Raw genomic sequence first — 27,792 nt, forward strand, 5'->3', positions numbered from 1 at the left:
AGTGACTCACAAAAGAACATCCACAGGTGCGCCGGACGTCATGTACCTGAAAGTCACCGTCGAAGATGTCGGTCCTGTAAACGAGCTAGATATGGTGAGAAGCTATTTTTCTCGTGTATCTTCCATTTCATTTCAAAACGTCGAAGAGAACCGTGAATGCTACGAAATTACATGCAAACAAAAAACAGCGACGTGTACGCAATAAAGGTTATACGAACAAACGAAATATTACATAAGGCAATCAGAAAAAGCAACCTTGAAGCAAATACATTGGTTATGGATGCCACGGAAGCTGAGAGGTGGTTCCAGTTTGCGTTTGCCATTGAAACAAGGAAGTAAACACCGTGTTGATGTGATGATGTGATTTTGGGGAATATAACCTTTAAGTGATGGTTACCACGAAACTACATGCATGGCAAATGTTAAAAAAGTTAAAATCTCATAGGTATGGGTTAAGGTGATCAATTGCATGGTTATAAGGCGACAAAGACGTGACATACTGCAGTGCAGTGAAATGTTGCACAGGTTCGGAATTGCATTTATTTGGAATATGATAGCTTGTCTTACTTGCTTCTAAAAGGATTGCAAAATATCTAGACCAGGTGTCTCAAACAAGCGGCAAACGCACATCTCGCTAGCGGTGTGGCCGCACATCACTGTGTTCGTCCCGTATGCTTTTTTTAATTTTCATAATAAGTGTGTCCATGAGCTACACAAACCTTTCTGGTCTCAAGCATTTTTCTCGTGATGCACCCCATGCAGCCACCATGTGTTAAAACATAACCGTGAAACAAAGAACTCTATGCTTCAAGAGCGGGAGGGGGGGGGGGGGTGTCCAGGTTACTCATGCTGGAGATTACTATCGACAGGTTTCTCGAAATCTGATGATCAAAGGCCTTCAGAAAGACCCATATATGACATGGCAACGTTAGCCGACATTTTTCTCAAAAGAGAATAAAAGAGAGAGAGAGAGAGATACGAAGAGGAAAGGCAGGGAGGTTAACCAAGCTTTGGCTCGGTTGGCTACCCTGCACTTGGGGTGGGGGAAGGGGGAATAATAGAAAAGAAAGGGTAAAGAAGAAAAAAGAAGAGTAAGAAAGGGTGGATGAACAGTTTGAAACTACACAACTGAAGTCGCGCTGTTAGTTCACAGGCGCTCGTGAAGTCCGGTGGTCCTCAAGAAGCACAAGAGGGCTTTCGTGGCCTTGCGCATATGCGAGACCGTAGGCCAAGGTCCCAAGATCTTCTTTTCTGTCAGTGTTGTTGAGTCCAGGTGACGGAGCTTGACTTCCGTACTACGTCGGTAGTGGCATAGAATGTGTTCAAGCGTCTCCTCGCAGGCGCAAATGTTGCGTGCCGCACTGCTGGCCATTCCAATGAGGCACGAATACGCATTCGTAAATGCCACGCCCAACCACATGCGGCACAGTAAAGTTGCATCTCGTCTTGAGAGCCCGGATGGCAAACGAAGTTGAAAATTTGGGTCAATCGAATACAGGCGCGCGTTGGAAAAACCCGGTGTATTCCATTGTAGAAGAGTGATACGGCGTGCAAGTGATTGTAGTCGCCACGCGGCGCCCGTTCTCAACAGTAGTGTGGGTATTGGCAGGTCTTGGTCACGAGCCGATCGTGCAGCTTCATCCGCGCGGTCATTGCCGACAATTCCGCAATGACTCGGCAACCATTGAAATATAATATCATGTTCTTCCTCGAGTGCTTGATGGTAGTCGTGCCTTATTTCGTACACGGATTGTTCGTGTAATCCGTGCCGTAAAGCAAACCGTAGTGTTTGTAAGGCTGACCTGGAGTCGCAAAAGATGGCTCATCGATTAGGTGGCTGCCGAAGGATGTACTTGACCGCACCTTGAAGCGCTGCGAGTTCTGCGGCTGTCGACGTCGTGATGTGAGAAAACTTGAACTGTAACAGTACGTTATCAGATGGAACAACTACCGCTCCGGTAGAGCTGTTGGAATTAGTGGAGCCATCGGTGTAAACATGCTTGCGGTCAATGTAGGTTTCTTCCAACAGACGCAAAGACAACTGCTTCAGGGCTAGCGGTGACATGCGTGCCTTCTTAAAGATTCCAGGAACCGATAAGCACACCTCAGGTTGATGGAGACTCCACAACGCAGATGCCGGACGCATCGCAGGTTTGAAGCCAGGCGGTAATATGTCGTAGTGTTTTGTCACAATACCGCAGAATGAAGCATGGGGCCTCCGCGCTGGCAAACACGCTAAAGACAAACTGGGCTGAGTACGAGCTGGTCTTCTTCGCAATGCTGACTGTACTTTTCTTGCAAATTCACAGCTTAAAATAGTTTATCTTTGCCGGCGTTTCCTAACACGTAACAATGTCACAATGAAAGGCAGTCGGCCAGTCCCGAACAGAAGTTAAGAACAAAAAATTACACCATCTCTCCCGCTAAAGGGGACCATGAGGCGATGCGAAGCCGGAGCACTTGCACGATCGCGTTCCGTTGGCATTCGTTGGGCATGCTACCGACCTCGCGTCGTGGAACGCGAAGAGGGACGCTACGCGCGTCGTATCTTCCATCTAGCCTGACCGTTAATTCTCACAGGGCGAGCGGGGAACGCGGTCGACAGGCGGGCGAGAGGGGGGGCAGCGTAGGAGAGGAGAGAGAAGGGGAGGGGACGCGCATGCCCTCGAGCTCATCGCGGCGTTGCGCAGGAGAGAATTTCGGCATGTCTAGCCCGCGTTTCAGAGGAAGAGTGGAAAGGGGGAGGGGAGAGGGAAAGTGGAGAGGGGCAGGGGAGGAGATAGAGGAGAGGGGCAGGGGATAGTGGAGAGGGGGAGGGGAGAGGGTGAGTGGAGAGGAGGTGTGAAGAGGGTATGCGCATGCGCAGTAAGGGTGGTCACGCCGCACACCACCACCACCACCACCACCACCGGATTGAGCTCCGCCTTAAGATACTTCGCATCTAAAAGCATTGTAAATATGGGCCCTGGACGGTAGTTCTGATACACCAGGAAATATGAACGTGCAGAGTGGCTTGTCCATGATCATTTCGGAGTACGCTCCCTAAGAAGTAAAGGTGCGAACCGGCAGATGGAAACACGAAGTGCTATAGAGGTTGAATGAACAGGAACATGTGCCCCAGACTGGCTGGCCCAGGTTTCGAAAGGCACACTTCTCGATTGTCGAAACCGCCTTGACATCCTTGGCTGACGTTGCCAGAGGGGGGATGGGTGGATCAACCCCTCTGAAATTTCGCAGTTTTGCATGGGTATATATGCTCGCACACATACAAACACACGCACGAACACACAGAATAGGTGGTTTAAACCTCAGCCGCCCCTTCTCCCCCCTGAAAGAAATTTCTGGCTACGCCCCTGCTTGGCAGGTTAGGTTTAGCTGCTTTGGCTGTTGACGACATGTCGCGGGATGTCATTGCCGGTAAACGTTCTCGACAACCAGCCCGCTTTAAAACTACTACGCCAAAAATTGGCAAGACGATATTGACAGATAGATCCACCTATCGAAACATCGGCCTGCCTGTCTGCGGCACCTGTCCCTGTTGATTCAACTTGTACAGCAGAGCACGATACCGGAAACTAGCGAATAGTTCTTCAGTGTGACAATAGTAAGTGACAATGATTCAGTGTGACAATTCTCTCCTTTCCGTATTTTCTATTTCGGCGCAGAGTGTGGGCCTAGACGCCAGGATGGAGCTGTCCTGGCCCTTTTACGCGATGCCGTGTGCCTCGGCTTTTCGCTTTTTGCGAGGCCTCAGGCACGTGCGCTTCGAAGACGGCGGACTCAGGGCTGTCGCCTCGCCGATTACCTTCGCCACGTACCGTAATCTGCCAGCGGAGACGCGCCTTCCAGAGGCGGTAGTGCGAGAGACCCGTCTCGTGCATTCCGCGTCTGACAACTTTGATGACAAGGAGCTCACATTCATCATGGACAGCTCTTCGGATGGACAGCACTGCTTAACTGTCTACTCGGTCAGGTAACGCCCTTAGCGTTAACTGTAGGCTCTTGGGTTACTTGTCATTTTTTAAAAACAAAAGCAGAGGTTCAGGGAAGACACGAGTACATAGAGTTTCTTACACCTACCTAGAGAGAAAACTGGCGCTGCGAGCTGTTCTACGCCTGGGAATGCTGGGATATGTAAGATTCAGACTTGGTTCGGATTGGCATCGTTCACGAAGAGCCCGGACACCTCGAAGACGCGCCTGGCTTCAACGTGTTCCTTGCGTCAAAATGGTTGATTTCATGCTGAAGGAGCACGCAGTAAGCTATTTCTTTTTTTATCATTGCACAGAAACGAGTTTTATTTAACTTTGAAAACTTCTGCGTTCATGTACAATATTACGAAGCGTAAAATGTAACAAACGGCCGCTAAGCTAGGAAGGCAGACGACAAGGCCAGCGTTCATTCTGCGACTGCTATTCCTCCGTTTCTTTCTTTCGTTGTTTTTTATGCCGTACAGGTGAGCGGACTTTTATTCTGGAATATAATACGCGAGGATATGATCAGTTTATAAAAGTTTTGTTTCAGAGAAGCTTTATTTGCGCAGTCGTATCCACTTTTTAGCCGAAGCCTCACTCAACGCCAGCCAACACAAGCCTCGCCGACATATCTACCGTCATTCCCATCGCGGCAACGGCGTCCCTTAAGAAATTCACATAGACGGTGGCGCCAGATTTCCCTCTAGGTATTATTGTGAGAAACTCTATGGGAAGATGGAAGCTAGAATACATGAACAAATTAAGGCAGCTTTGCACTAATGGTGCCAAGCCTGAAGGAAGTGCGGAGCTGGACGGCCTTCTTTGTTTCCCTCTTTCTTTTTTCCGCCGTTTCTTCCTTTTTCTCTTATCTCTCTGTTTTTTTTTCTGTGTCTTTTCTGTCTCTGTTTAGTTCTATTTCTTTCTTTCTCTCTCTATGCATTGCTTTAGTTTTTCTCGCTCCTCTATCCTCCTCTTGCTTATCCTTCTTTTTCTGTCTTTTTATTTCTCGCTTCCTCTTTGTTTCTATCTACTTTTGTCTCTCTTACTTTGTCTTTCTGTCTTTATTCACTTTCTTTTATCTAGATATATGTCTCTCTTTATTTCTGTGCAATGCTTTAATCTCTCTCCTCCTCCTTTCTCTCCTCCTCACCCTTCCTTCCCTTTCCCGCCGCCTTGCTATGCTATATATTATAAGGCTATGCTATGTTCTGATAACGTGCCTGGATAGCCCAGTGTTTAGGACGCTCGCCTTAGGATCGCGGGTACGCCGGTTCTAATCCCGCATTGCCAAGAATTTCCCTTTCTTTATCTATCTTTCGGAACTCGTTCTTTCACCCATACGTGCTGTCCTGTCAATATCTTAGGACTTTTGTCCTCGGCGTATGTGCGCTTAAAAAGCTTTTGCTTTAAACGTGAATGTTCACCAACTAGCCCATCTCGTCGTCTTGTTGCTTTCACCCGTAAGAGTTATTCCATCCTGCGCTGGAGAAATCGGCGTACGCGTTGGGGGACGAAGCAGAAGATGAAGAAGAGGACAAATGGAATGCGTGCCGACTCATGATGATGGTAGTTTCTGTTCACACTACCCTGCGCAAAGAAAAGCTTAAAGAGCTTCGATAAGCGGACTTGTCTTCTTCAGGCTACAAGTCTTGAGCATTTGCAGTTGCAGTCTTCTTCAAGGCTACCAGTCTTGAGCACTTGCAGTTGCAGTCTTCAAGGGCACGAGTCTTGAGCATTCACAGTTGCATTCTTCTTCAAGGCTACCAGTTTTGAGCATTTACAGTTGCAGTCTTCTTCAAGGCTACGAGTCTTGAGCACTTGCAGTTGCAGTCTTCTTCAAGGCTACGAGTCTTGAGCATTGACAGTTGCAGTCTTCTTCAAGGTTACAAGTCTTGAGCATTCGCAGTTGCAGTCTTCTTCAAGGCTACAAGTCTGGAGCATTTGCAGTTGCAGACTTCTTCAAGGCTACCAGTCTTGAGCATTTACAGTTGCAGTCTTCTTCAAGGCTACGAGTCTTGAGCACTTGCAGTTGCCGTGTTCTTCAAGGCTACGAGTCTTGAGCATTGACAGTTGCAGTCTTCTTCAAGGCTCCAAGTCTTGAGCATTTGCAGTTGCAGTCTTCTTCAAGGCTGCCAGTCTTGAGAATTCACAGTTGCAGTCTTCTTCAAGGCTACGAGTCTTGAGCATTGACAGTTGCAGTCTTCTTCAAGGCTACAAGTCTTGAGCATTTGCAGTTACAGTCTTCTTCAAGGCTACGAGTCTTGAGCATTTGCAGTTGCAGTCTTCTTCAAGGCTGCCAGTCTTGAGAATTCACAGTTGCAGTCTTCTTCAAGGCTACGAGTCTTGAGCACTTGCAGTTGCAGTCTTCTTCAAGGCTACGAGTCTTGAGCATTGACAGTTGCAGTCTTCTTCAAGGCTACAAGTCTTGAGCATTTGCAGTTACAGTCTTCTTCAAGGCTACGAGTCTTGAGCATTCAAAGTTGCAGTCACAGTTGCAGTCTTCTTCAAGGATACAAGTCTTGAGCATTTGCAGTTGCAGTCTTCTTCAAGGCTACCAGTCTTGAGCACTTGCAGTTGCAGTTTCTTCAAGGGCACGAGTCTTGAGCATTCACAGTTGCAGTCTTCTTCAAGGCTACAAGTCTTGAGCATTTGCAGTTGCAGTCTTCTTCAAGGCTACCAGTCTTGAGCATTTACAGTTGCAGTCTTCTTCAAGGCTACAAGTCTTGAGCATTCGCAGTTGCAGTCTTCTTCAAGGCTGCCAGTCTTGAGCATTCACAGTTGCAGTCTTCTTCAAGGCTACAAGTCTTGAGCATTTGCAGTTGCAGTCTTCTTCAAGGCTACCAGTTTTGAGCATTTACAGTTGCAGTCTTCTTCAAGGCTACGAGTCTTGAGCACTTGCAGTTGCAGTCTTCTTCAAGGCTACGAGTCTTGAGCATTGACAGTTGCAGTCTTCTTCAAGGTTACAAGTCTTGAGCATTCGCAGTTGCAGTCTTCTTCAAGGCTACAAGTCTGGAGCATTTGCAGTTGCAGACTTCTTCAAGGCTACCAGTCTTGAGCATTTACAGTTGCAGTCTTCTTCAAGGCTACGAGTCTTGAGCACTTGCAGTTGCCGTGTTCTTCAAGGCTACGAGTCTTGAGCATTGACAGTTGCAGTCTTCTTCAAGGCTCCAAGTCTTGAGCATTTGCAGTTGCAGTCTTCTTCAAGGCTGCCAGTCTTGAGAATTCACAGTTGCAGTCTTCTTCAAGGCTACGAGTCTTGAGCACTTGCAGTTGCAGTCTTCTTCAAGGCTACGAGTCTTGAGCATTGACAGTTGCAGTCTTCTTCAAGGCTACAAGTCTTGAGCATTTGCAGTTACAGTCTTCTTCAAGGCTACGAGTCTTGAGCATTTGCAGTTGCAGTCTTCTTCAAGGCTGCCAGTCTTGAGAATTCACAGTTGCAGTCTTCTTCAAGGCTACGAGTCTTGAGCACTTGCAGTTGCAGTTTCTCAAGGCTACGAGTCTTGAGCATTGACAGTTGCAGTCTCTTCAAGGCTACAAGTCTTGAGCATTTGCAGTTACAGTCTTCTTCAAGGCTACGAGTCTTGAGCATTCAAAGTTGCAGTCACAGTTGCAGTCTTCTTCAAGGATACAAGTCTTGAGCATTTGCAGTTGCAGTCTTCTTCAAGGCTACCAGTCTTGAGCACTTGCAGTTGCAGTCTTCTTCAAGGGCACGAGTCTTGAGCATTCACAGTTGCAGTCTTCTTCAAGGCTACAAGTCTTGAGCATTTGCAGTTGCAGTCTTCTTCAAGGCTACCAGTCTTGAGCATTTACAGTTGCAGTCTTCTTCAAGGCTACAAGTCTTGAGCATTTGCAGTTGCAGTCTTCTTCAAGGCTGCCAGTCTTGAGCATTCACAGTTGCAGTCTTCTTCAAGGCTACAAGTCTTGAGCATTTGCAGTTGCAGTCTTCTTCAAGGCTACCAGTCTTGAGCATTTACAGTTGCAGTCTTCTTCAAGGCTACGAGTCTTGAGCACTTGCAGTTGCAGTCTTCTTCAAGGCTACGAGTCTTGAGCATTGATAGTTGCAGTCTTCTTCAAGGATACAAGTCTTGAGCATTTGCAGTTGCAGTATTTTTGAAGGCTGCCAGTCTTGAGCATTCACAGTTGCAGTCTTCTTCAAGGCTACTAGTCTTGAGCATTTGCAGTTCCAGCCTTCTTCAAGGCTACGAGCCTTGAGCATTTGCAGTTGCAGTCTTCTTCAAGGCTACGAGTCTTGAGCATTTGCGGTTGCAGTCTTCCTCAAGGCTACGAGTGTTGAGCATTTGCAGTTGCAGTCTTCAAGGCTACAAGTCTTGAGCATTTGCAGTTGCAGTCTTCCTCAAGGCTACGAGTCTTGAGCATTTGCAGTTGCAGCCTTGAAGAATACACTTTCGCTTGTCGAAACGTCGGCTCCGGCGACTCCTCGTGTTCACGAATTTTCGATATCTTCTCATTTTTGAGCGGCATGAGAGCACCGAGTGACTCTCGTGTTTCTCTTCCAACCACTTCCTGTCGAGCACGTACTTCCGGTTGACCAAATATTGAAGAAAAGTCTCGTAAATTATCAAACTGGTAAGACATCAATGGTCCTTGTTCAAGTTAAGAGTTATGTCCGACACACGTGATATCGGAGCATAAGTTACGTTAAGATAAAAGCCTCTTAGGTGTCAGGATAATCAATGAAAATTAATTGAATGAGCTCCTTGAAAGAGCAGGCGGTTTCCTTGTCAGCAACTGGGATCGTTGCGGCACTTGGCGTTGTAGGTCTCAACCACGCGTTTTTCTACGTGGCCTCTGAGATCTGCTTCGGCAGCGCGACGATGCACAAAGTTAACCCAAGCAACGCATCAGGGCACACAAACCGCGTCGTGCAAGTACGGGACACCTAAGTCTAGGATAAGGGTGACCCCCAATTCTTCTTTTTTCCCAACTCACCTAGCACGTAACGCTCGTGTAAACGTAAACGGGACGCCGTTGAAAGCAGATGATGTTTCCCACCATGCACACAAAGTGATAAGCCATGAGTAGGAAACATGCATTCTAAGGTACTACTAAAATGTGTTTTAATCTGTGTACGTCGCGTCAACGAAGAAGTGGACGCGTAGTGTGCGTATTATTTATATATAGGCGCATCGAGTGTTGACGCTCGTTGAAGTGTTGATGCTTTGTTGCTGGTCTTTAGCCGTGAAATTTTAATGGGCGTTTAGCAAACGTTAATCCAGATGTTTTTACCACTCAACCGCGATAACTACATTGTGCTTCTGTAAAGACTAACCGAGGTGGCGTATCTGGGCGGTAGAGTAGCGAAAAATTGCGGTTACTCTCTTTATTTTTCCAGTGCTTGCGTTTTAATTGTCACAAGTGGCTTTGTTTAAGATCCTCGCCTCCGTTATTGCTTTACAAACTGCAGAGCACGGTGGCAGGTAATTATAGCCCGCCACCGCGCAGATCTTGACATATATACTATGTGGCACCGGCTACATGAAACATACTGTGGGACATCCAACGTAGAGCCTTTGTCATCACACCCAAGTGACTTACACGACGCAAGAAATGGTGGCGTATGCAAAACTCAGGCTCGTTATCACATGCACGTCGATAACTCCACGTCATTGCTACGCAAACAGTTACACACGCGGATAGTATATGCCCATGACTCAGATTAGCGTGATGTATAAAACACGCGGTTGGTTGTCACATACGTAAAGTGAACGAATCTCACAAAAAAAAAGTTGACCATTTGCGTAGCACTACGTAATCAGCGATCGCATCTACATGTACAGCGACGTTAAAATAAAAAGAACGCTCAAAGTGCACAAGATCTTTGTGCTCAAGAAATTGTTTAACGTTCTTAAATCTCACTTTTGCACGCCCCCTCAGTGTTTTCCAAAAATTCTTACAAAGTGCCTTCGGATTCCGGTTTTGTTCATCCAAGAACGTTATAACAAGAGTGTTAGCGAGCACATACCAACCGAAGATGTAGAAGTGCAATTTATCGAGGCTGCCATACCATGTCCTGGTGTTTCTGTAATCGGTGTTGCAATGGAGCCGAAAAGTAACAACTGCGCGTTCCGTGCCGTGTAAGAAGGCATTGGCTCCAGCAAGATTTCGTTTCTACTCAGCTTGTGTGCTCGGGATATGTGTGCGAATTTGTGCACTTCGTTATACGACACACGGTAAACTGTAGCCCTGGAAGATATGGCAGCACACGTTACTACCAGTTCACTGTGTACTGTCGTGATGGCTGCTCTATTAAAAAAAAAGTGCATGTTGGTTATCTCTGAAGGTGCTTATATGGGCACGTTTCAATGCGATGGCTTTTCTCGAACGATTCTACGGCTGCTCAGAGGCAGCTGGAAACAAGGTTTCACTTCCCTCAATGCTGAACATGCGTCAATATCCGAGCACGCACAAGAGACAGCATATGTGCATCTCCGACACGAGCACTGTGTTTGAATATGCCTGAATGGTGGTACTATATTTCTATATTTCTGACACCCTTGCAGTTGCAGTCTTCTTGAGCATTTGCAGTTGCAGTCTTCTTCAAGGCTACCAGTCTTGAGCACTTGCAGTTGCAGTCTTCTTCAAGGGCACGAGTATTGAGCATTCACAGTTGCAGTCTTCTTCAAGGCTACAAGTCTTGAGCATTTGCAGTTGCAGTCTTCTTCAAGGCTACCAGTCTTGAGCATTTACAGTTGCAGTCTTCTTCAAGGCTACAAGTCTTGAGCATTTGCAGTTGCAGTCTTCTTCAAGGCTGCCAGTCTTGAGCATTCACAGTTGCAGTCTTCTTCAAGGCTACAAGTCTTGAGCATTTGCAGTTGCAGTCTTCTTCAAGGCTACCAGTCTTGAGCATTTACAGTTGCAGTCTTCTTCAAGGCTACGAGTCTTGAGCACTTGCAGTTGCAGTCTTCTTCAAAGCTACGAGTCTTGAGCATTGATAGTTGCAGTCTTCTTCAAGGATACAAGTCTTGAGCATTTGCAGTTGCAGTATTTTTGAAGGCTGCCAGTCTTGAGCATTCACAGTTGCAGTCTTCTTCAAGGCTACTAGTCTTGAGCATTTGCAGTTCCAGCCTTCTTCAAGGCTACGAGCCTTGAGCATTTGCAGTTGCAGTCTTCTTCAAGGCTACGAGTCTTGAGCATTTGCGGTTGCAGTCTTCCTCAAGGCTACGAGTGTTGAGCATTTGCAGTTGCAGTCTTCAAGGCTACGAGTCTTGAGCATTTGCAGTTGCAGTCTTCCTCAAGGCTACGAGTCTTGAGCATTTGCAGATGCAGCCTTGAAGAATACACTTTCGCTTGTCGAAACGTCGGCTCCGGCGACTCCTCGTGTTCACGAATTTTCGATATCTTCTCATTTTTGAGCGGCATGAGAGCACCGAGTGACTCTCGTGTTTCTCTTCCAACCACTTCCTGTCGAGCACGTACTTCCGGTTGACCAAATATTGAAGAAAAGTCTCGTAAATTATCAAACTGGTAAGACATCAATGGTCCTTGTTCAAGTTAAGAGTTATGTCCGACACACGTGATATCGGAGCATAAGTTACGTCAAGATAAAAGCCTCTTAGGTGTCAGGATAATCAATGAAAATTAAGTGAATGAGCTCCTTGAAAGAGCAGGCGGTTTCCTTGTCAGCAACTGGGATCGTTGCGGCACTTGGCGTTGTAGGTCTCAACCACGCGTTTATTTCTACGTGGCCTCTGAGATCTGCTTCGGCAGCGCGACGATGCACAAAGTTAACCCAAGCAACGCATCAGGGCACACAAACCGCGTCGTGCAAGTACGGGACACCTAAGTCTAGGATAAGGGTGACCCCCAATTCTTCTTTTTTCCCAACTCACACCTAGCACGTAACGCTCGTGTAAACGTAAACGGGACGCCGTTGAAAGCAGATGATGTTTCCCACCATGCACACAAAGTGATAAGCCATGAGTAGGAAACATGCATTCTAAGGTACTACTAAAATGTGTTTTAATCTGTGTACGTCGCGTCAACGAAGAAGTGGACGCGTAGTGTGCGTATTATTTATATATAGGCGCATCGAGTGTTGACGCTCGTTGACGTGTTGATGCTTTGTTGCTGGTCTTTAGCCGTGAAATTTTAACGGGCGTTTAGCAAACGTTAATCCAGATGTTTTTACCACTCAACCGCGATAACTACATTGTGCTTCTGTAAAGACTAACCGAGGTGGCGTATCTGGGCGGTAGAGTAGCGAAAAATTGCGGTTACTCTCTTTATTTTTCCAGTGCTTGCGTTTTAATTGTCACAAGTGGCTTTGTTTAAGATCCTCGCCTCCGTTATTGCTTTACAAACTGCAGAGCGCGGTGGCAGGTAATTATAGCCCGCCACCGCGCAGATCTTGACATATATACTATGTGGCACCGGCTACATGAAACATACTGTGGGACATCCAACGTAGAGCCTTTGTCATCACACCCAAGTGACTTACACGACGCAAGAAATGGTGGCGTATGCAAACTCAGGCTCGTTATCACATGCACGTCGATAACTCCACGTCATTGCTACGCAAACAGTTACACACGCGGATATATGCCCATGACTCAGATTAGCGTGATGCATAAAACACGCGGTTGGTTGTCACATACGTAAAGTGAACGAATCTCACAAAAAAAAGTTGACCATTTGCGTAGCACTACGTAATCAGCGATCGCATCTACATGTACAGCGACGTTAAAATAAAAAGAACGCTCAAAACCAGAAGTGCAACAAAGATCTTTGTGCTCAGAAATTGTTTAACGTTCTTAAATCTCACTTTTGCACAGCCCCCTCAGTGTTTTCCAAAAATTCTTACAAAGTGCCTTCGGATTCCGGTTTTGTTCATTCCAAGACGTTATAACAGAGTGTTAGCGAGCAATACCAACCGAAGATGTAGAAGTGCAATTTATCGAGGCTGCCATACCATGTCCTGGTGTTTCTGTAATCGGTGCAATGGAAGCCGAAAGGTAGTCAAACTGCGCGTTCCGTGCCGTGTAAGAAGGCATTGGCTCCAGCAAGATTTCGTTTCTACTCAGCTTGTAGTGTTGAGCGGGATAAGTGTGCGAATTTGTGGCACTTCGTTATACGACACCGGTAACTGTAGCCATTGGAAGATATGCAGCACACGTTACTACCAGTTCACTGTGACTGTCGTGTGGCTGCTCTATTAAAAAAAAGAAACGTGCATGTTGGTTATCTCTGAAGGTGCTTATATGGGCACGTTTCAATGCGAGGCTTTTCTCGAACGATTCTACGGCTGCTCAGAGGGCAGCTGGAAACAAGGTTTCACTTCCCTCAATGCTGAACATGCTCAATATCCGAGCACGCACAAGAGGACAGCATATGCATCTCGGACACGAGCAGTGTTTGAATATGCCTGATGGTGGTACGATATTTCAGATTTCTGACACCCTTGCAGTGCCGTCTTCTTGAGCATTTGCAGTTGCAGTTCTCTTCAAGGCTACCAGTCTTGAGCACTTGCAGTTGCAGTCTTCTTCAAGGGCACGAGTCTTGAGCATTCACAGTTGCAGTCTTCTTCAAGGCTACAAGTCTTGAGCATTTGCAGTTGCAGTCTTCTTCAAGGCTACCAGTCTTGAGCATTTACAGTTGCAGTCTTCTTCAAGGCTACAAGTCTTGAGCATTTGCAGTTGCAGTCTTCTTCAAGGCTGCCAGTCTTGAGCATTCACAGTTGCAGTCTTCTTCAAGGCTACAAGTCTTGAGCATTTGCAGTTGCAGTCTTCTTCAAGGCTACCAGTCTTGAGCATTTACAGTTGCAGTCTTCTTCAAGGCTACGAGTCTTGAGCACTTGCAGTTGCAGTCTTCTTCAAAGCTACGAGTCTTGAGCATTGATAGTTGCAGTCTTCTTCAAGGATACAAGTCTTGAGCATTTGCAGTTGCAGTATTTTTGAAGGCTGCCAGTCTTGAGCATTCACAGTTGCAGTCTTCTTCAAGGCTACTAGTCTTGAGCATTTGCAGTTCCAGCCTTCTTCAAGGCTACGAGCCTTGAGCATTTGCAGTTGCAGTCTTCTTCAAGGCTCCATACTTATGGACAATCATCTAATTATTAGCAGTGTCTTGTTGCAGGCAAACTACAATAATCGACTGCCCCATGGACTTTTCCAATTATCCGAGGGAGATCCATGAATGCAACATCAGCATCACAAGTAAGCACGATATTAACCCTTTCAGTCACGAATTATGATGCACTGTCTGCAAATGCATCAAATTTGCATGGAATGATTTCAAGGCACTCAGAATTACATTCCAAGAAATAAAATGAAGGAATGTATTGTTTTGTGTGAGTGACAGTAATTAATGCTAATTAGCGTGTAAATAAATATCTAATTATTCTGCAGTCAGTCAGCTTCAATCCTTGCATAAAAGGAATCAACTATTAGGCCGAAAATGAATGCGCAGTTTCTGTTTGGTTGTATGCTTTTCGAGCGAAGAAAAAAAATACTCTTGACGTTGGTCCTAGAACGTCCACGTCGAACGATCGTCGAACATGGTAGTGTCTCTAGCAAAGTGATCATCTGCAGCAAGGTACAGCATAATGAAGTCAAATAAGCGCTAGTTGTCCACTCAGGAAGCCTGCACGAATGTGCACACTAAGTTTCAGGTCATTTGAAGAAACACGCGGTGCGTGATGCGACTTCGAAGTTGATATGTACAATTGTACACACCGTGACTGAAAGGGTTAATCTCCTTCTGTAGTTTCCTTTACGAATTATTAGCAAGGCGGACGTTGTAATATGTCTCACTTCATTGACTGCAGTCACTGAGTGTTTGTAGGTACTTTAGGTGAGTCGATGTATCCAGTGGAGACTTTAACCACCATCAGCACTACCACTGCCGCATCGTCGAGCTCCTCGGTCTAATAATAATAATAATAATAATAATAATAATATAATAATAATAATAATAGTAATAATAATAATAATAATAATAATAATCACTGGTAAACTGCTGTTGAAAAGCACGCTGGCAAAGAAGAAAAAAAGAAAACGAAACACGCGAGCGCTCTGAAGGAGTAGACAGAAAGAAGATACACAAAATCACGTGAGAAAACTATTATTTAACCTCCAACCAAAGTTACTAAAACACGTAAGTACCCGATGTGTCGGAACCGGCTTGGTTCCTTCCTCAGATACATTTCCTTCCTCAGGGGGGACAGCGGCGAGTTTGCAGCGGCGTCTTGACGGCACTCTCGCGGCAGTCAATGACCCCACGCATTACGGCGGAGCGTAGCCCATGCGCATACACAGGGGGGAGGGTTCGGAGGGAACGGTTGATGTTTTGAGCGGTTCGCTGAATGTGCCACGACTCCAGTAGTAACCTCCTCCTCCACTTGGTTTCACTTTCAAGGATGGCCGTTCCGTTGAAGTCTATTTTGTGGTCAAACGTCTCCGCGTGTTCGGCGACGGCGCTGCGCTGTTTGTTGAATTTCCGGGCGTCGTTGAAGTGTTGTCTAATTCGTTCGGGAAGGCTTTTGGTCTCGCCGATGTACGGTGAGGAACACTCGGCCCACGGTATTTTGTATACGACGCCGGGCGCCCTGTCCTTTGTTGGCCGGTCTTTCGGGCGGGGAAGGAAGCGGCCCAGCGTGCATGAAGGCACGTGCGCGATGTGCACACCTTCTTTTCTGAAAATCCGGACCAACGCCTCGCTGGCTCCCTGGACGTATGGGACCGACACGCGTTCTCGAGAGCTGTCCGTTTTGGACGCGTGTCCGTCCCATACGTGGACGTATGGGACCGACACGCGTTTTCGAGAGCTGTCCGTTTTGGACGCATGTCCGTCCCATACGTCCAGGGAGCCAGCGAGGCGTTGGTCCGGATTTTCAGAAAAGAAGGTGTGCACATCGCGCACGTGCCTTCATGCACGCTGGGAAGCTTCCTTCCCCGCCCGAAAGACCGGCCAACAAAGGACAGGGCGCCCGGCGTCGTATACAAAATACCGTGCGCCGAGTGTTCCTCATCTTACATCGGCGAGACCAAAAACCTTCCCGAACGAATTAGACAACACGTCAACGACGCCCGGAAATTCAACAAAGAGCGCAGCGCCGTCGCCGAAGACGCCGAGACGTTTTACCACAAAATAGACTCCAACGGAACGGCCATCCTTGAAAATGGGACCAAGTGGAGGAGGAAGTTACTACTGGAGTCGTGGCACATTCAGCGAACCACTCAAAACATCAACCGTTCCCTCGGAACCCTCTCCCCGGTGTATGCGCATGGGCTATACGCTCCGCGGCAATGCGTGGCGTCATTGACCGCCGCGAGAGTGCCTTCAAGACGCCTCTGAAAAGTCGCCGCAGTCCCCCCTGAGGAAGGAACCAAGCCGGTTACGACACATCGGGTTCTTACGTGTTTTCGTAACTTTGGTTGAAGATTAAATAATAGTTTTCTCTGTTTACTTACCCAACCAGACAGACTTCTGTCTAATGTTTACCTTCAAAACAAAATCACATCGCCCATATAACTGGTGCAGCGTCGATCAACGCGAATTATTAATTTTTGACGAACTGACCAACAATAGTTATCTGAATACGCCAAGTGACGTCTTTGGATACTTGTAAGGAATAAAGGTGTTGCTGGTGTGGAATGGCTGAGTGTGAGTAGATGCAGGAAAGAAATGGTTGTACATGACCTGAATCAGGGTTACTAGGTCGAAAATACAGAAAATAGCCAAGAAATTGGAAAAATGTAGCGATAAAGTAGTCAGCTTGAGCCAAGGGCAGTAAACGTAGCCAAACGTAGCCACCCGTGTGTGAAAACAACTGCGACGTTCGTGTTCAGATGACTAAATCCGAGAGCATAGTGGTGATACGTAAATAAGTACAGCAAGAACCCCTCATAATCATAATTGCTGACACTAAAGCATCAATTCTTGATTTTAGCAATTATTTCGTGCGGCATGACGAAGTTTCTTGCACCGTTTCAGAAATGATACTCGCCACGCATCTTGCGTGGCATTTATTAAAAGAACTCGAGGAACCAGTCCTGTGGCGACAATTAGAATGCGTACTGCACGAGTGTGCTCAAAATCGTAGCTGCTGGAATAGAAGCATAGCCTGTAGTCACTTTCGCAATCGTTTCTCGCGTGATGAAAAAGTCCGAGCAGTCAATAATTCCCAGTCCCAACCCGCACCTAATTCCAAGAAATAACACATACAGTTTGTCGGATATCCGATTTACAATGTCAATGACTGCAGAGCGTCCTGCATGCGGATCACTTTTAAATGCTCTGTTCACTTCCAAGTGCATGTAAAGATGCGTTCCGCAATAGGTGGTCTGCAAAATGAGGCCCCAGGCAACAATTTTTGAATGAAACGTCTCGTTCATTTCTCACTTTATTTGATATTTCATGGAGAATGGAAGAATGTTTCTTGTTTCTTGAGAAAAAACGGGCTGTGTATTTATATGCCTTAAAAATTCACGAGAAAAGCAGTTGTGATATGATCGTTAAGTTTCCTCGACACTCATGTGTACCCTTTGAATTTCTATAATCTTCGTTCACCTTGCAAACTTTGTGGCTACGTTTTTACTGTGCTTGATCTCTCCAAAATTGCGAGGATTTATTGTTTTCTGGACACAGGAACGTTATTAGTTTTAACAAGACTGTTTGTTGGCCTAGTTGGTACTTGCTTAATGACATTTTTAGCAGCGAAAAAGCACATACACGGAGCAAAGAAACACACAACGACAGGACGGGTGGCCATTAGTTTCCTCGCACATGCATAGCAGTTGTGAATTCTCACAGCTTAAAGAAATGTATTGTTAGTAGTTATCAGTTCTTAAAGCGGCAAAACCGCAAGACGGACTGAAGCTTAGGAAAGTTCCATGCCGAACTTTGCCTTACCTGCTCAATGACCATTACTTCTACACATTGTCACGTGTTCGTAACGTTGACGAAGGCAGCAGTCGGCGTGTTCAAGACTAAACTTTTTATATGAATGAACTTTTGCTAGGAAAATGGAAAGATAACGAGCAAGCCATTCACACTGTAGAGTGACACCAGCGTGAACAGTCGTTGGCCGTCGAGTAATCTGATGTGTGGTCAGGCACGTCGGTATTTATACATGCGGCATCGAATATTCGAGCCTTACCGCTGGTGGCCGCGCAAGTTTCAAAACGAACTCAACCGTTCGCGTTTGCGCGCTCAAGCCTATCAGACAATATCAAAATAATCTGGAAGGTTCCCAGATATTGGGGCGCGGTATGCGAAAGGCAGTGGTTATGCGTGTAACGGACCGGTTACATAGAAATACGAAAAGGAGCGCACGTGACTATATCACAGACACGAGCGACTCCGTAGTTCCCTCAAGTAGCTTACATAGAAATCTGTGTGGCCAGCGCGAACAAATTGTGCCGCGTAACGCTGTCGATGTTCATGCACCAGTCGTTTGCTCAGTCATCTGTTTTTCGGTTATCTCCGAGATCTTTTTCCTTCCAAAGGAGTAGGGCAGCAAACCAAGAGCTTTTATGGTTTCCGTCCCGTCCTCTTTGTTTTTTCTCTGTTGCTGATTCGCTTTTCAGCAACCCTTCCTGAGAACGTCACCAAGTTTCTGTGGTCCGAGCAGAATCCGGTCAAAGTCAATCCCAACGTGGACCTTGTCCGATTTGAAGTCACCGTGCAAGGCCAAGGTAATTTGCTAACACTGACCAAAGTCTTTGTTATGGTGGTACACGTTTAATGAAAGCTGGCGGAAGAAAAGGCCGTTAAAACCATCGCATGAGGAGCTTAATGTCGCGCTAGCGTGGATAAAATATTAGGTATCGAAGGACAAAGTTAACAGTAGTAATGAAAGCCAAGATAACTGGTATGATTGCATTGTAGAATAGCGCGAAAACACAGAGACACCGGCTGTATCATAGGGAGCATCTGTATCGTCTGTGTTGCCTGTGCGCCGCTGTTTTAGCGCTATTCTAGAATGAAGACAAAGCTTAGTTCAAAGAACGAACAACAGTTGTTAAAATTCTTACGCCTTATCTTAGACTTTAGTATTTTTAAATATTTAAGTACATATGCTTTCTAGTCTCTCCTAGTTAGTGTTAATTATTCGAGTCGCTGCCGATAGCACCAGGTTCCCCGCGGAAATTGCTGTTTGGCCCTCTCATTTTTGTCATATATACAAGATATCTCAGCAAATAGCGCGAATATTTTGAAAATGAATACCTGGTCAGGCGAAAAAACATAGACATTCTTCCCACTACACTGTAGTAGCTGGGAGTAACTGCGCTGAAACCGCAGCACAGTCACATCGTAAGCTGGAAGAACGGCGTTTCTAGAGCGCTCTTGGGGCTACCAATACAAGTACACTAGCAAGGTACCCACTACGCCATAAATCACAATTTTTGTGAAGTTCGGAAGCACCTACTAAGCCATTATCCGTCATTCTGCGGAGAAGCGAGGCACCAGCTTTACGTCTGTAAGCCTTATGTGCACTTTGTTGACGCGACGACTGATGACGATGAAGAATTATGGCTCAACCCTTTGTAATGGGTTGGAAGCTTTAAACGGCCCACCAGTTATGTAATTTGCATTAGGTGACGCCCGGTCGCTATGTCCCTCTCCCGCCATGCTGTATAACATACGTTGACGTGGGAGAGAGGTGGGGGGGGGGGGGCAAAGAACTTTACTGAGACCCCGAGGAAATGAATCATGCGCTTATGGGCTTCCTCGGCAACTAATACAAGTGCACTTGCGAGGAACCCACCATGCAGTGCTGGGCAGTATCGAAGATACATGTATCTTCGATACTATCTTAGATACTTTTAGGGTATCTTGTATCAGTATCGCGATACGTCTCGCAAGACGTGTATCAGTATCTGTATTTCCGATACATTGAAGAATGTATCGTGTATCTTAAGATACAAGATACTGCGATCGCAACGCAACGGTGCGAAACAATAAACGTTGGTTGAACTCCGCTTCTGAAGCCGGTACTGCTCCCACTAAGCCACCAAATTAAAACTAAAGGCAGTGAGATTATTTTATCTTTCCGCCAGAGTTTTCCAGCGAGGGCAGGCGGTGAGCTCTGAGCGTCCCTATGGAGGAAGCAGAGTCACGTGGTGGCGCTCGCTTCGTCTCGACCGACAAACGCGCGAACGTCTACGCCCAGAGGCATTTTGTTTTCATGGTTTCTTTTTTTTCTTTTTAGTTGTGTCAATGCTATGGCACTTCGCTCTTAGCCACTGTCCTGTGCCACGTACTACAATGCGTGCGGTGTGTTTTGCACAAATTCTGATGCCGTTGTAGTGTCGTTATCAAAGTTTCTCTTGCTTTGTGCTTCGTTACGAAGTCTGAAGAATGCAAGACAAGGGGTTGCTTTGCGTCTCGTGGCTTTGACACATCGGCGATTCGAAGGACGTCGTCGATGAAAATTCGACTTACATGCAGTGAGATTGATTTATAAGCGAACAAGATTCGAACAGCTATAGTACCACCGATACCGATGCTGGATTTAACAGAACAAGCATTCACTTAGCAGAAGCTATCCTGGCGTACGCCTCTTTTTCTTTTATTCAATGAGTTTTCAAAATCATAATTGGATTGTTAGCACAAGTTCTTTCTAAGCTGTCCTTTTCCATTCCAAACATCACCTATGTCTCTGTATTGCTTTTTTCGGGTCTGCTTACGGCAATATGTATTTAACGGGCTGGCAAGGCAAGCTCACTGCCTTATTCTGACTTTTAGCTGTCTGCATCATTTCTGCTACTGTTTACAGACCTATATTCTACTTAAGTTTACTGTTATGTCAAGGCGACGATGAGAACAAATATATAATAATGTGCGTGCTTGGAGTACATACAATAACAAAAATTTTGCTTACTGCTTAGTAAAATGGCAAATTTGAGTTTTCATGATAATAACGTAAACTATTTTTTTTTATTCACATACCCTAAAGGCCCATTCGGGCATTACATAGGGGGTTTTGATACAGTTATATGAACAAACTTGCAAATAAGACCATTGGTAATATCCCTGAATATAGTAAACAATATAAAACATACTACTCTTAACAAGGCCGGGTGCAAGAAGATTGGTAACATAAATCAAATTCTTAAGACAAAGTTACAAAATCAAGGATGCAAAAGAGAGCGAGAGATAAAAAGAACAGTGCAATTATACACTGAAAAATAAAAGTACAATGAAAGTTAAGCTGAAAAAATCGATTTGTACAATGAAAAGGAAAAGAAAGAACTTGTATATATACATACATGCGCATACCCATATGTATAGGCTAGTCATACGTTCAAGAAAATCTTCAAGTTATTTACAAAAGCGTCATGATCAATGATCGAAGCTATGTCCCTCGGTAGTGCGTTCCAGTGATGTATGGCTAGAAGTAATGGTGAACATTGATACGCATTAGTGCGTGCAAAGAAATGCTGTACTTTGAAAGCGAGATCAAAACGCTGGGAAATATTATGAGGTGTTTTAATGTGAGCTTCGCGGAACCGGATTGACTATGATAAAATGTGTGAAAATGTGACAACAGTGCTAGTAGTCTGCGTTTTTGAAGAGAGGGTATGGAAAGTGAGTGTTTGATAACTGTAATGCTATCGTTGCGCGAGTATTTCTTGGTGATAAATCTTGCCGCTTTATTTTGTATCGATTCTAGTTGATCGATCAGATATGATTGATGTGGGTTCCAGATGATGGATGCATATTCTATCTTTGAACGGACAAGTGTGGTGTAGGCTAACATTTGGAGCCATCCTAACAATTAGGAGCCATCTCAAAGATGTTAGCAAAGGGATTGGAGAAAAAGGGATTGGAGAAACATTGTTATACAAAATGCTCCGTTTTTTCTAATAGCGTCTCAGCGAGTCGGTTCGCTATTTGACAGCGAGGTCGCGTTTACGCTATTTGACATAGGAACTGAATTTTCTGTGGTCTTACTTAAATGCCTAATTCTCATAGCTATTAGGTGTTACCCGCTGCGGTAGTCTAGGGTTATGTTGCGTGACTGCACCATGAACCCGTAGGTCGCGGCGGCCGCAGTTCGATGCCCGTGTGCTTATATTTAAGTTTTAGGAGCAAGCTCCTTATAGCATCACCTGGTCGGTCGTCGCTCCATCCGGCGTGTCCCAGCCATCACGTCTCCCGTATCATTCAATAGATAGCGCTGTCCCATAGAGGTGCATGCAAACTGCAGTTGGGTTACGTATACTAGATGGCGCTGTCCCATAGAGATAGAAAAAAAATATAAGAAGTAAAAAACATAAAATAAAAATAAAAATAAAATAAAAAGTAAAAAAACATAGAAAAACATAAAAGAAGAAGACAAAAAGGAAAAAGGAAAATAATCAAAGCGGCGTATCGCTTTGATGACTGCTGGGCGAAACCACTGAATATTTCACGGTGTAACCACGATTGCTTCAGGAGCTTCGCCCAAGCTCTTCATAATTCACCCGTGGATATGCTGTAATTTTTTTATAACACCACGTGGTGGAAATTTTGGAGCCCTCCACTACAGCGTCTATCTAATAGCGTGATTCTGTGGGACGTTAAACGCAACAATTATTATTAGCTTTGGGGGGTGCCGCCTGTATCGTGTTCCTACACTTATTCGCTGCGTTGATACAGAATCGCTTTTCTATTTTACTTAGCTATATTTGTTTTTATTTCTTAGTCTTCCTAAATTTTTTAATGTTACTAATCACCAGGTGATCGGAGCTTCACTGGCAATATAGTGTGAATAGCGACGGTGTCCTGTGGCATTTTTATGCAAATTAGAACACGTCTGACACGTTTTCTAGGCTTCAGATGTTCTTTCATAACAGAAAATTTTTTAAAGATCGCGCATTACTGCTGCATCACTAACGAACGTCTTACGCCAGCCGATAACTAGAATATCAAAGTAATTGCAGTTTTATGGCCTCTACGTAAACCGATGCGTCGCAAAGAATGTCGCTTCCCGTTCTCGCTGACGTACACCTGTCCGGTGATCGGGTATTGCGAAAACTGTGATACGTTTACGGGCAAGGTAGAACTAAACACGGTATTTGCACCATTGTGCGGAGGCTTCTCATTGAAGTTCTTGTAATTAGATGGCAGCCCGCTAGCTGGTCGGCAAGCGAGCATCGACTCCACGCAATTACAAAGGCGGTAAGCAAAAACCGTTATCAGCGCAGTGTATAAAGAGGTGTCATAATAAGCAGCTAAAGCAACCCCATAAAGTGTTTCGGAACGAAAGTAATATACCTTGAGCAAGAAATAAAAAAAAACTTTTGAGATACTAACAGACATTTCATTTAAATGAAGCAAAATTGGTCTCAGTTAATAAACTTTCAAGCGAACATATTTCTGCATCAGCGTTTCGTGCTCCATTACCGTATATACAGATATTTAATAACAAATTTCCGAATGTATCGAAGTATCTTAAGATACAATTGGAATGTATCGTATCGGATACAATCGGTGTTGTGGTATCTTGTATCTGTATCTCAAATACTTCTTGCCGGAGTATCTTGTATCGTATCGCGATACAATTTCAAAGTATCTTTGCCCAGCCCTGCCACCATGCTATAAATCATTATAATTTTTGAGAAGTAGGGAAGCAGGCACTATGCCATTTTTCGTCATTCTACGGAGAGCCGTGGTACCTGCTAAACGCATGTAAGGCATTATGCGCACTTTGTTGATGCTGTGCCTGATAACGACGAAGAATTATGGCGGAACCCTTTGTAATGGGTTGGAAGCATTCAAGAACCTACTCGTTGCGCAATTCGCATTGTGTGACGCCTGGTTACAGAATTCGCGTTGTGCGACGCTTGGTGCTTATTTTACTCTTCTGCCATGCTATATTGCATGTGTTATTGTGGTTCCTTCCCGACATGAAGCCTGTATAGGACCTTTTTGCAAAGCAGTTTCAAGCACCGGCATGGCTCAGAGGTTGAATACTGGGCTCCCACGCAGAGGGCCCAGGTTCGAACCTCGTTCCATCCTGGATTTTTTTTGTTCGTTTTTTTCTTACTTCGAGCGATAGTGGTTACGGACACCGGCGGCGGCGGCGGCGGCGGACAACTACGGCGCCAAAAACGGCCGGTGAAATGATCTCATAACAGCTTTCGCTGTAAAATAAGGCGAAAGACACCACGCCTATGGCAACCTACTTCAACAATCCAGGAAAGCTGCAACCATAGAGGTTCCTGCCATAAAACTCTACGATTACGCATCACTTAGAGACCTCCCAAAGGAGATTATGTGTGCAGTACTTAAAATGACACCTAACCGAGCTATTTTCAGCAGCGTTCTGATTGCGCGAAGATCTTTCTGGCTGAAGAAAAATCTCTTATCTGTAAGTAAAAAAAAAGGATGAGTGCGACGGGACTGTAAATGGAGTTTACGGTGAGAGAGAATTAGGTTACGCCGATAAATAACACAATTTAGGAGCGGTGGGTAATACCGTTTGCCATTATAACGCGAAAGGGAGGCAGGCAGACATAGCTGAGACCGTAGTTGCCCAGTTGAAAAAAAGAAAGGCTTCATGAATACGTATTCTTAAGTGGCACGTGTGTCGGCGACAGGTGCTGCTACGATCAGCCTTCGACTTGTCATGCTGAACAGACATAGTATAGTACTGGTGAACAAGGCCCCCGTAGCGGGGCCGAAACGTCTATTTGTGTGTTTGTTTCAACGATTGGTCGGTGCTTGCCATTCCCACCAGACATAGTATCCAAGGCAAGAAAGGGGGCAGCTTACTTTGGCCGTCCCAATCATTCCTAACGGGGCTTCTTTGTACAAGATGTGTTTTTTGGAGTGGATGTAATATTAAAGAAGTCCCTGCGATTGATTGCAACGCTATCGTCCTTCAGCTAATTTACTTGAAGAGGCGGGCATTAGTTGCACGAGAAACACACACGAGTTGCATGAAATGCACAATCTACGAGGTAAAAATATTCATGCCATGCGCGTTCTATGCTCTTCCTGAACAGAAAATGTCAGATTTGTTTTCTCAAGAAAATGTAAAATGATTTCTCTTTTTCCATGAATTTATTAGGGCGAAAGCCTAAGGTGCTCCATCAAACGCTAAATGTGACCGTCGGCGTCAACACGAGTGACGCAAAAAAATCACCATCATGTAATTACGTCAACCCATGCCGTCCCGTAACGTGTTGTCACATGATGACGTCATCACACGAGATCTCCGCTTGGTCAAATGTGGGACGATCCCGAAGGCTTTGCAAAACCACGTGAGGCACAGAAAGCTTGCATGCCTCCGATCCCGGAGGCAGTGGAAAATCACGCCAGATGGAGAAATATAGCTTAATAGAATACGTTGCTGGGTCTGTGGTTCATAATCCTCAAAACCGGATAGGGCGAAATCGACCAGGACTACGAAAGAACACAGATGCGCCTGTCCTATGAATCTGTGCTCCTTCGAAGTCCTGGTAGATTTCGCGCTATCCAATTTTGAAGACGGAGAAAGCTTTCGGGTGCGGCATCAATGCAATTGGCTGAAAAGAAGATGCCTTTCGCCTTCGAGTGGTCTTAGGTAGATGCATACCTTTGTTTTCGCATTGTGAGGCCGAGGTAAAGTCAGGAGACCAACCTATACTTCAGCCTTGGCTTGCAGAATTTCTGGAAGTAGTAACTAAATATCTAAAATTTCATTTCAGCTAGAGGAACCGTTGGCAAATAGCTTAGCGTCATTCCCTTGTAGGCCAGTCGAGCGAGCACCTGCGGCTGCAGCTGCGTCTGGCGAGGCGCATGGGAGACCAACTGGTGGGGACGTACGCGTCCACTGCTCTCCTGGTGGTCTGTTCGTGGCCCGCCTTCTGGCTCGGGACGACGGAGCGTCTGTCCCTGTGCGGCACATTGCTACTCGCGCTGACTCAGCAGAGCGCTGCCGCCCGGCGTGCGTTGTCGCCTTCCGTGGCCCTGACGCCGGTGGACTGGTGGATGAGCGGCTGCGTCGCGCTCGTGCTGGCAGTCATCGTGGAGACCACCATCGCCTGCTACGAAGCCAAGGTCGGTGAGGCAGTGTTGAAAGGAGCGAGGGCTGCGTGTTGTCATGTATAAGACGTCCAAATCTCATGGTAGTGATTCTCCGTTTTGTGATGTGCAGAGCAGAGCAGCATTAGACTAAGTACGCGCGAAAAAGCATACATTTAGTTTTGAAGCATGAGCATTAAACACATAGATGAGTGCGACAGAAAAACGACAGGAAGCTTCCGAAAACTGGAGCAAGGCGATTAACAACAAATTTCGTTTATTCTTTCCGCGGCCAGTTACGTCCACCTTTGCCACTATCATTTTTCAAGCAACGTCTGTTTGTGGTAGTTGTGGTAATGGCAGCAGCACCCATGCATAGCATCTCGAAGTTGTGAAATACATAAGATGCCACTCGTCACGTGGGCTGATAGTACAAAGGCGGGGTTTTTTTGAGGAGGTAACTTGTTTACATTCGGGACCCGGCGCGCATGCTTCATAAGGGCGTGAGGTGATGGAGATCCTGTAGGTCTGGTTGCATTTGAATGCAAATTTGCATATGAGCATCAGTGCGTGAAAAAAGCATACCTACGGGGACGACCGATTATGTCGTGTACCTAGATACTGTGTTTTCCCCGCATGACTTTTGTGTGTCGTATGAACTGGCTTCCCCGTAATGCGCGGGCCATGACAACGCTGACGAGGTGGCAAAGTAGGGCAAGCGATGGCGTTAATATTCCTGCAGTGTTGCCTCCTGACAGCCTGATTACCCTGCGTTCATTTTGTGTGGCTGGGGGTAAACGATAAAGTACTGAAGCTAGCGGCGTGCCTATGCATGAATCTTGTCTTGATACCCCCAGTTCTTACAACTTGGGGCGTCGCCAGAGATCGCAGAATTTCCGGTTTTCCTTAAACTCGGACCTTCCAACTTAGCGCCAATAAACTTTCTCCGAGCCTTGCATTTAGCCTACCTCGTAGAACTGATATATCACCTATTGTGAAAGCTGTTCTTAATGTAAACAATGTTGAAACTACAGGTTTTTTCTTTACCCGGACTGTTAAAACATAAAAAAGCTCAAACGATTGTGTCAAACAGATGTTTGTAATGAACAGACACAGATGAACAGTGAGGTTAATACATTGCGTTATCATACGCGTACATTCGAAATGACAGTGCTTTCGTATGTGTAGCGTTCATTAATGCTAAACAATAATAATAAAAAACGCCCCTATTGATCTCCAACTGGGATGCTGAGAACTTCCAACGTTTTGCAGATCCTCCCTGTTGCCTGGCGCGTTTATCGGGTGATGCCGCTAGAAGCTGAAACAAAAGACCACCCATCACGCACCAAACACCTGCTGCGACACCTGGTTTCACTAGCGCGGCCCCCGGGACGCATGGATGCCGCGGCTTGTCTGCTATTCCCCGCAGCCTTTGTGCTATTCAATGTATGCTACTGGGCTACCATGTTTGGCGGCTGAGATCGTGTCTCCGACTGTTCGTGACACATTGACGGAGCCAGTTCATGAAGGTATTGATGCAATACCGCAATGTCACGAAAATAATCTCCGGAAGTGAAGAAGAAAGAATGAACGAATGTGACCTTTATTGAAATAAAAGGACGACTCTTTGTCGCTGTTGGGGATAAGGTGGGAAAAGGGTAAGGGGATTGAAGGGTGATGAGCGTCTTCACGTCACGTCCTCGCATGAGTCAATCGACCTCTCCTACACCACTCGAAGCAGGTCACTTTAAGAAAATAATAATTTCTTGCTTTACGGACGCAACTTCTATGAAGCGTCCTTCCTCCAGAAGGCCCCAAGCTTGTGCCGAGTCCTGAAACTTCGACCTTCGAGGTCAAGGATGGCTAA

At 45.8% G+C, this 27,792-nt stretch overlaps 1 protein-coding gene across 1 annotated transcript; it reads left to right on the top strand.

Moving 5' to 3' along the window:
• Positions 1-40: 40 nt before the first annotated feature.
• Positions 41-27,792, top strand: LOC125756527 (glutamate-gated chloride channel alpha-like). Its single transcript, XM_049411386.1, has 6 exons — positions 41-94; positions 3,666-3,973; positions 14,064-14,143; positions 18,518-18,625; positions 25,654-25,965; positions 27,734-27,792. The coding sequence occupies exons 1-6, from the start codon at positions 41-43 to the stop codon at positions 27,790-27,792; spliced, it is 921 nt and encodes a 306-aa protein (XP_049267343.1).

This window comes from Rhipicephalus sanguineus, unplaced genomic scaffold (assembly GCF_013339695.2).
Source record: "Rhipicephalus sanguineus isolate Rsan-2018 unplaced genomic scaffold, BIME_Rsan_1.4 Seq1138, whole genome shotgun sequence".
Taxonomy (NCBI): Eukaryota; Metazoa; Arthropoda; class Arachnida; order Ixodida; family Ixodidae; genus Rhipicephalus; species Rhipicephalus sanguineus.

Bases quoted from the DNA above. Each gene is read 5' to 3' on its own strand.
- LOC125756527 (XM_049411386.1), top strand. From the start codon at position 41: ATGTACCTGAAAGTCACCGTCGAAGATGTCGGTCCTGTAAACGAGCTA. The intron at 3,974-14,063 runs GTAACGCCCTTA...GTCTTGTTGCAG, and splicing joins TTAACTGTCTACTCGGTCAG to GCAAACTACAATAATCGACT. The intron at 25,966-27,733 runs GTGAGGCAGTGT...TCCTTCCTCCAG, and splicing joins CTGCTACGAAGCCAAGGTCG to AAGGCCCCAAGCTTGTGCCG.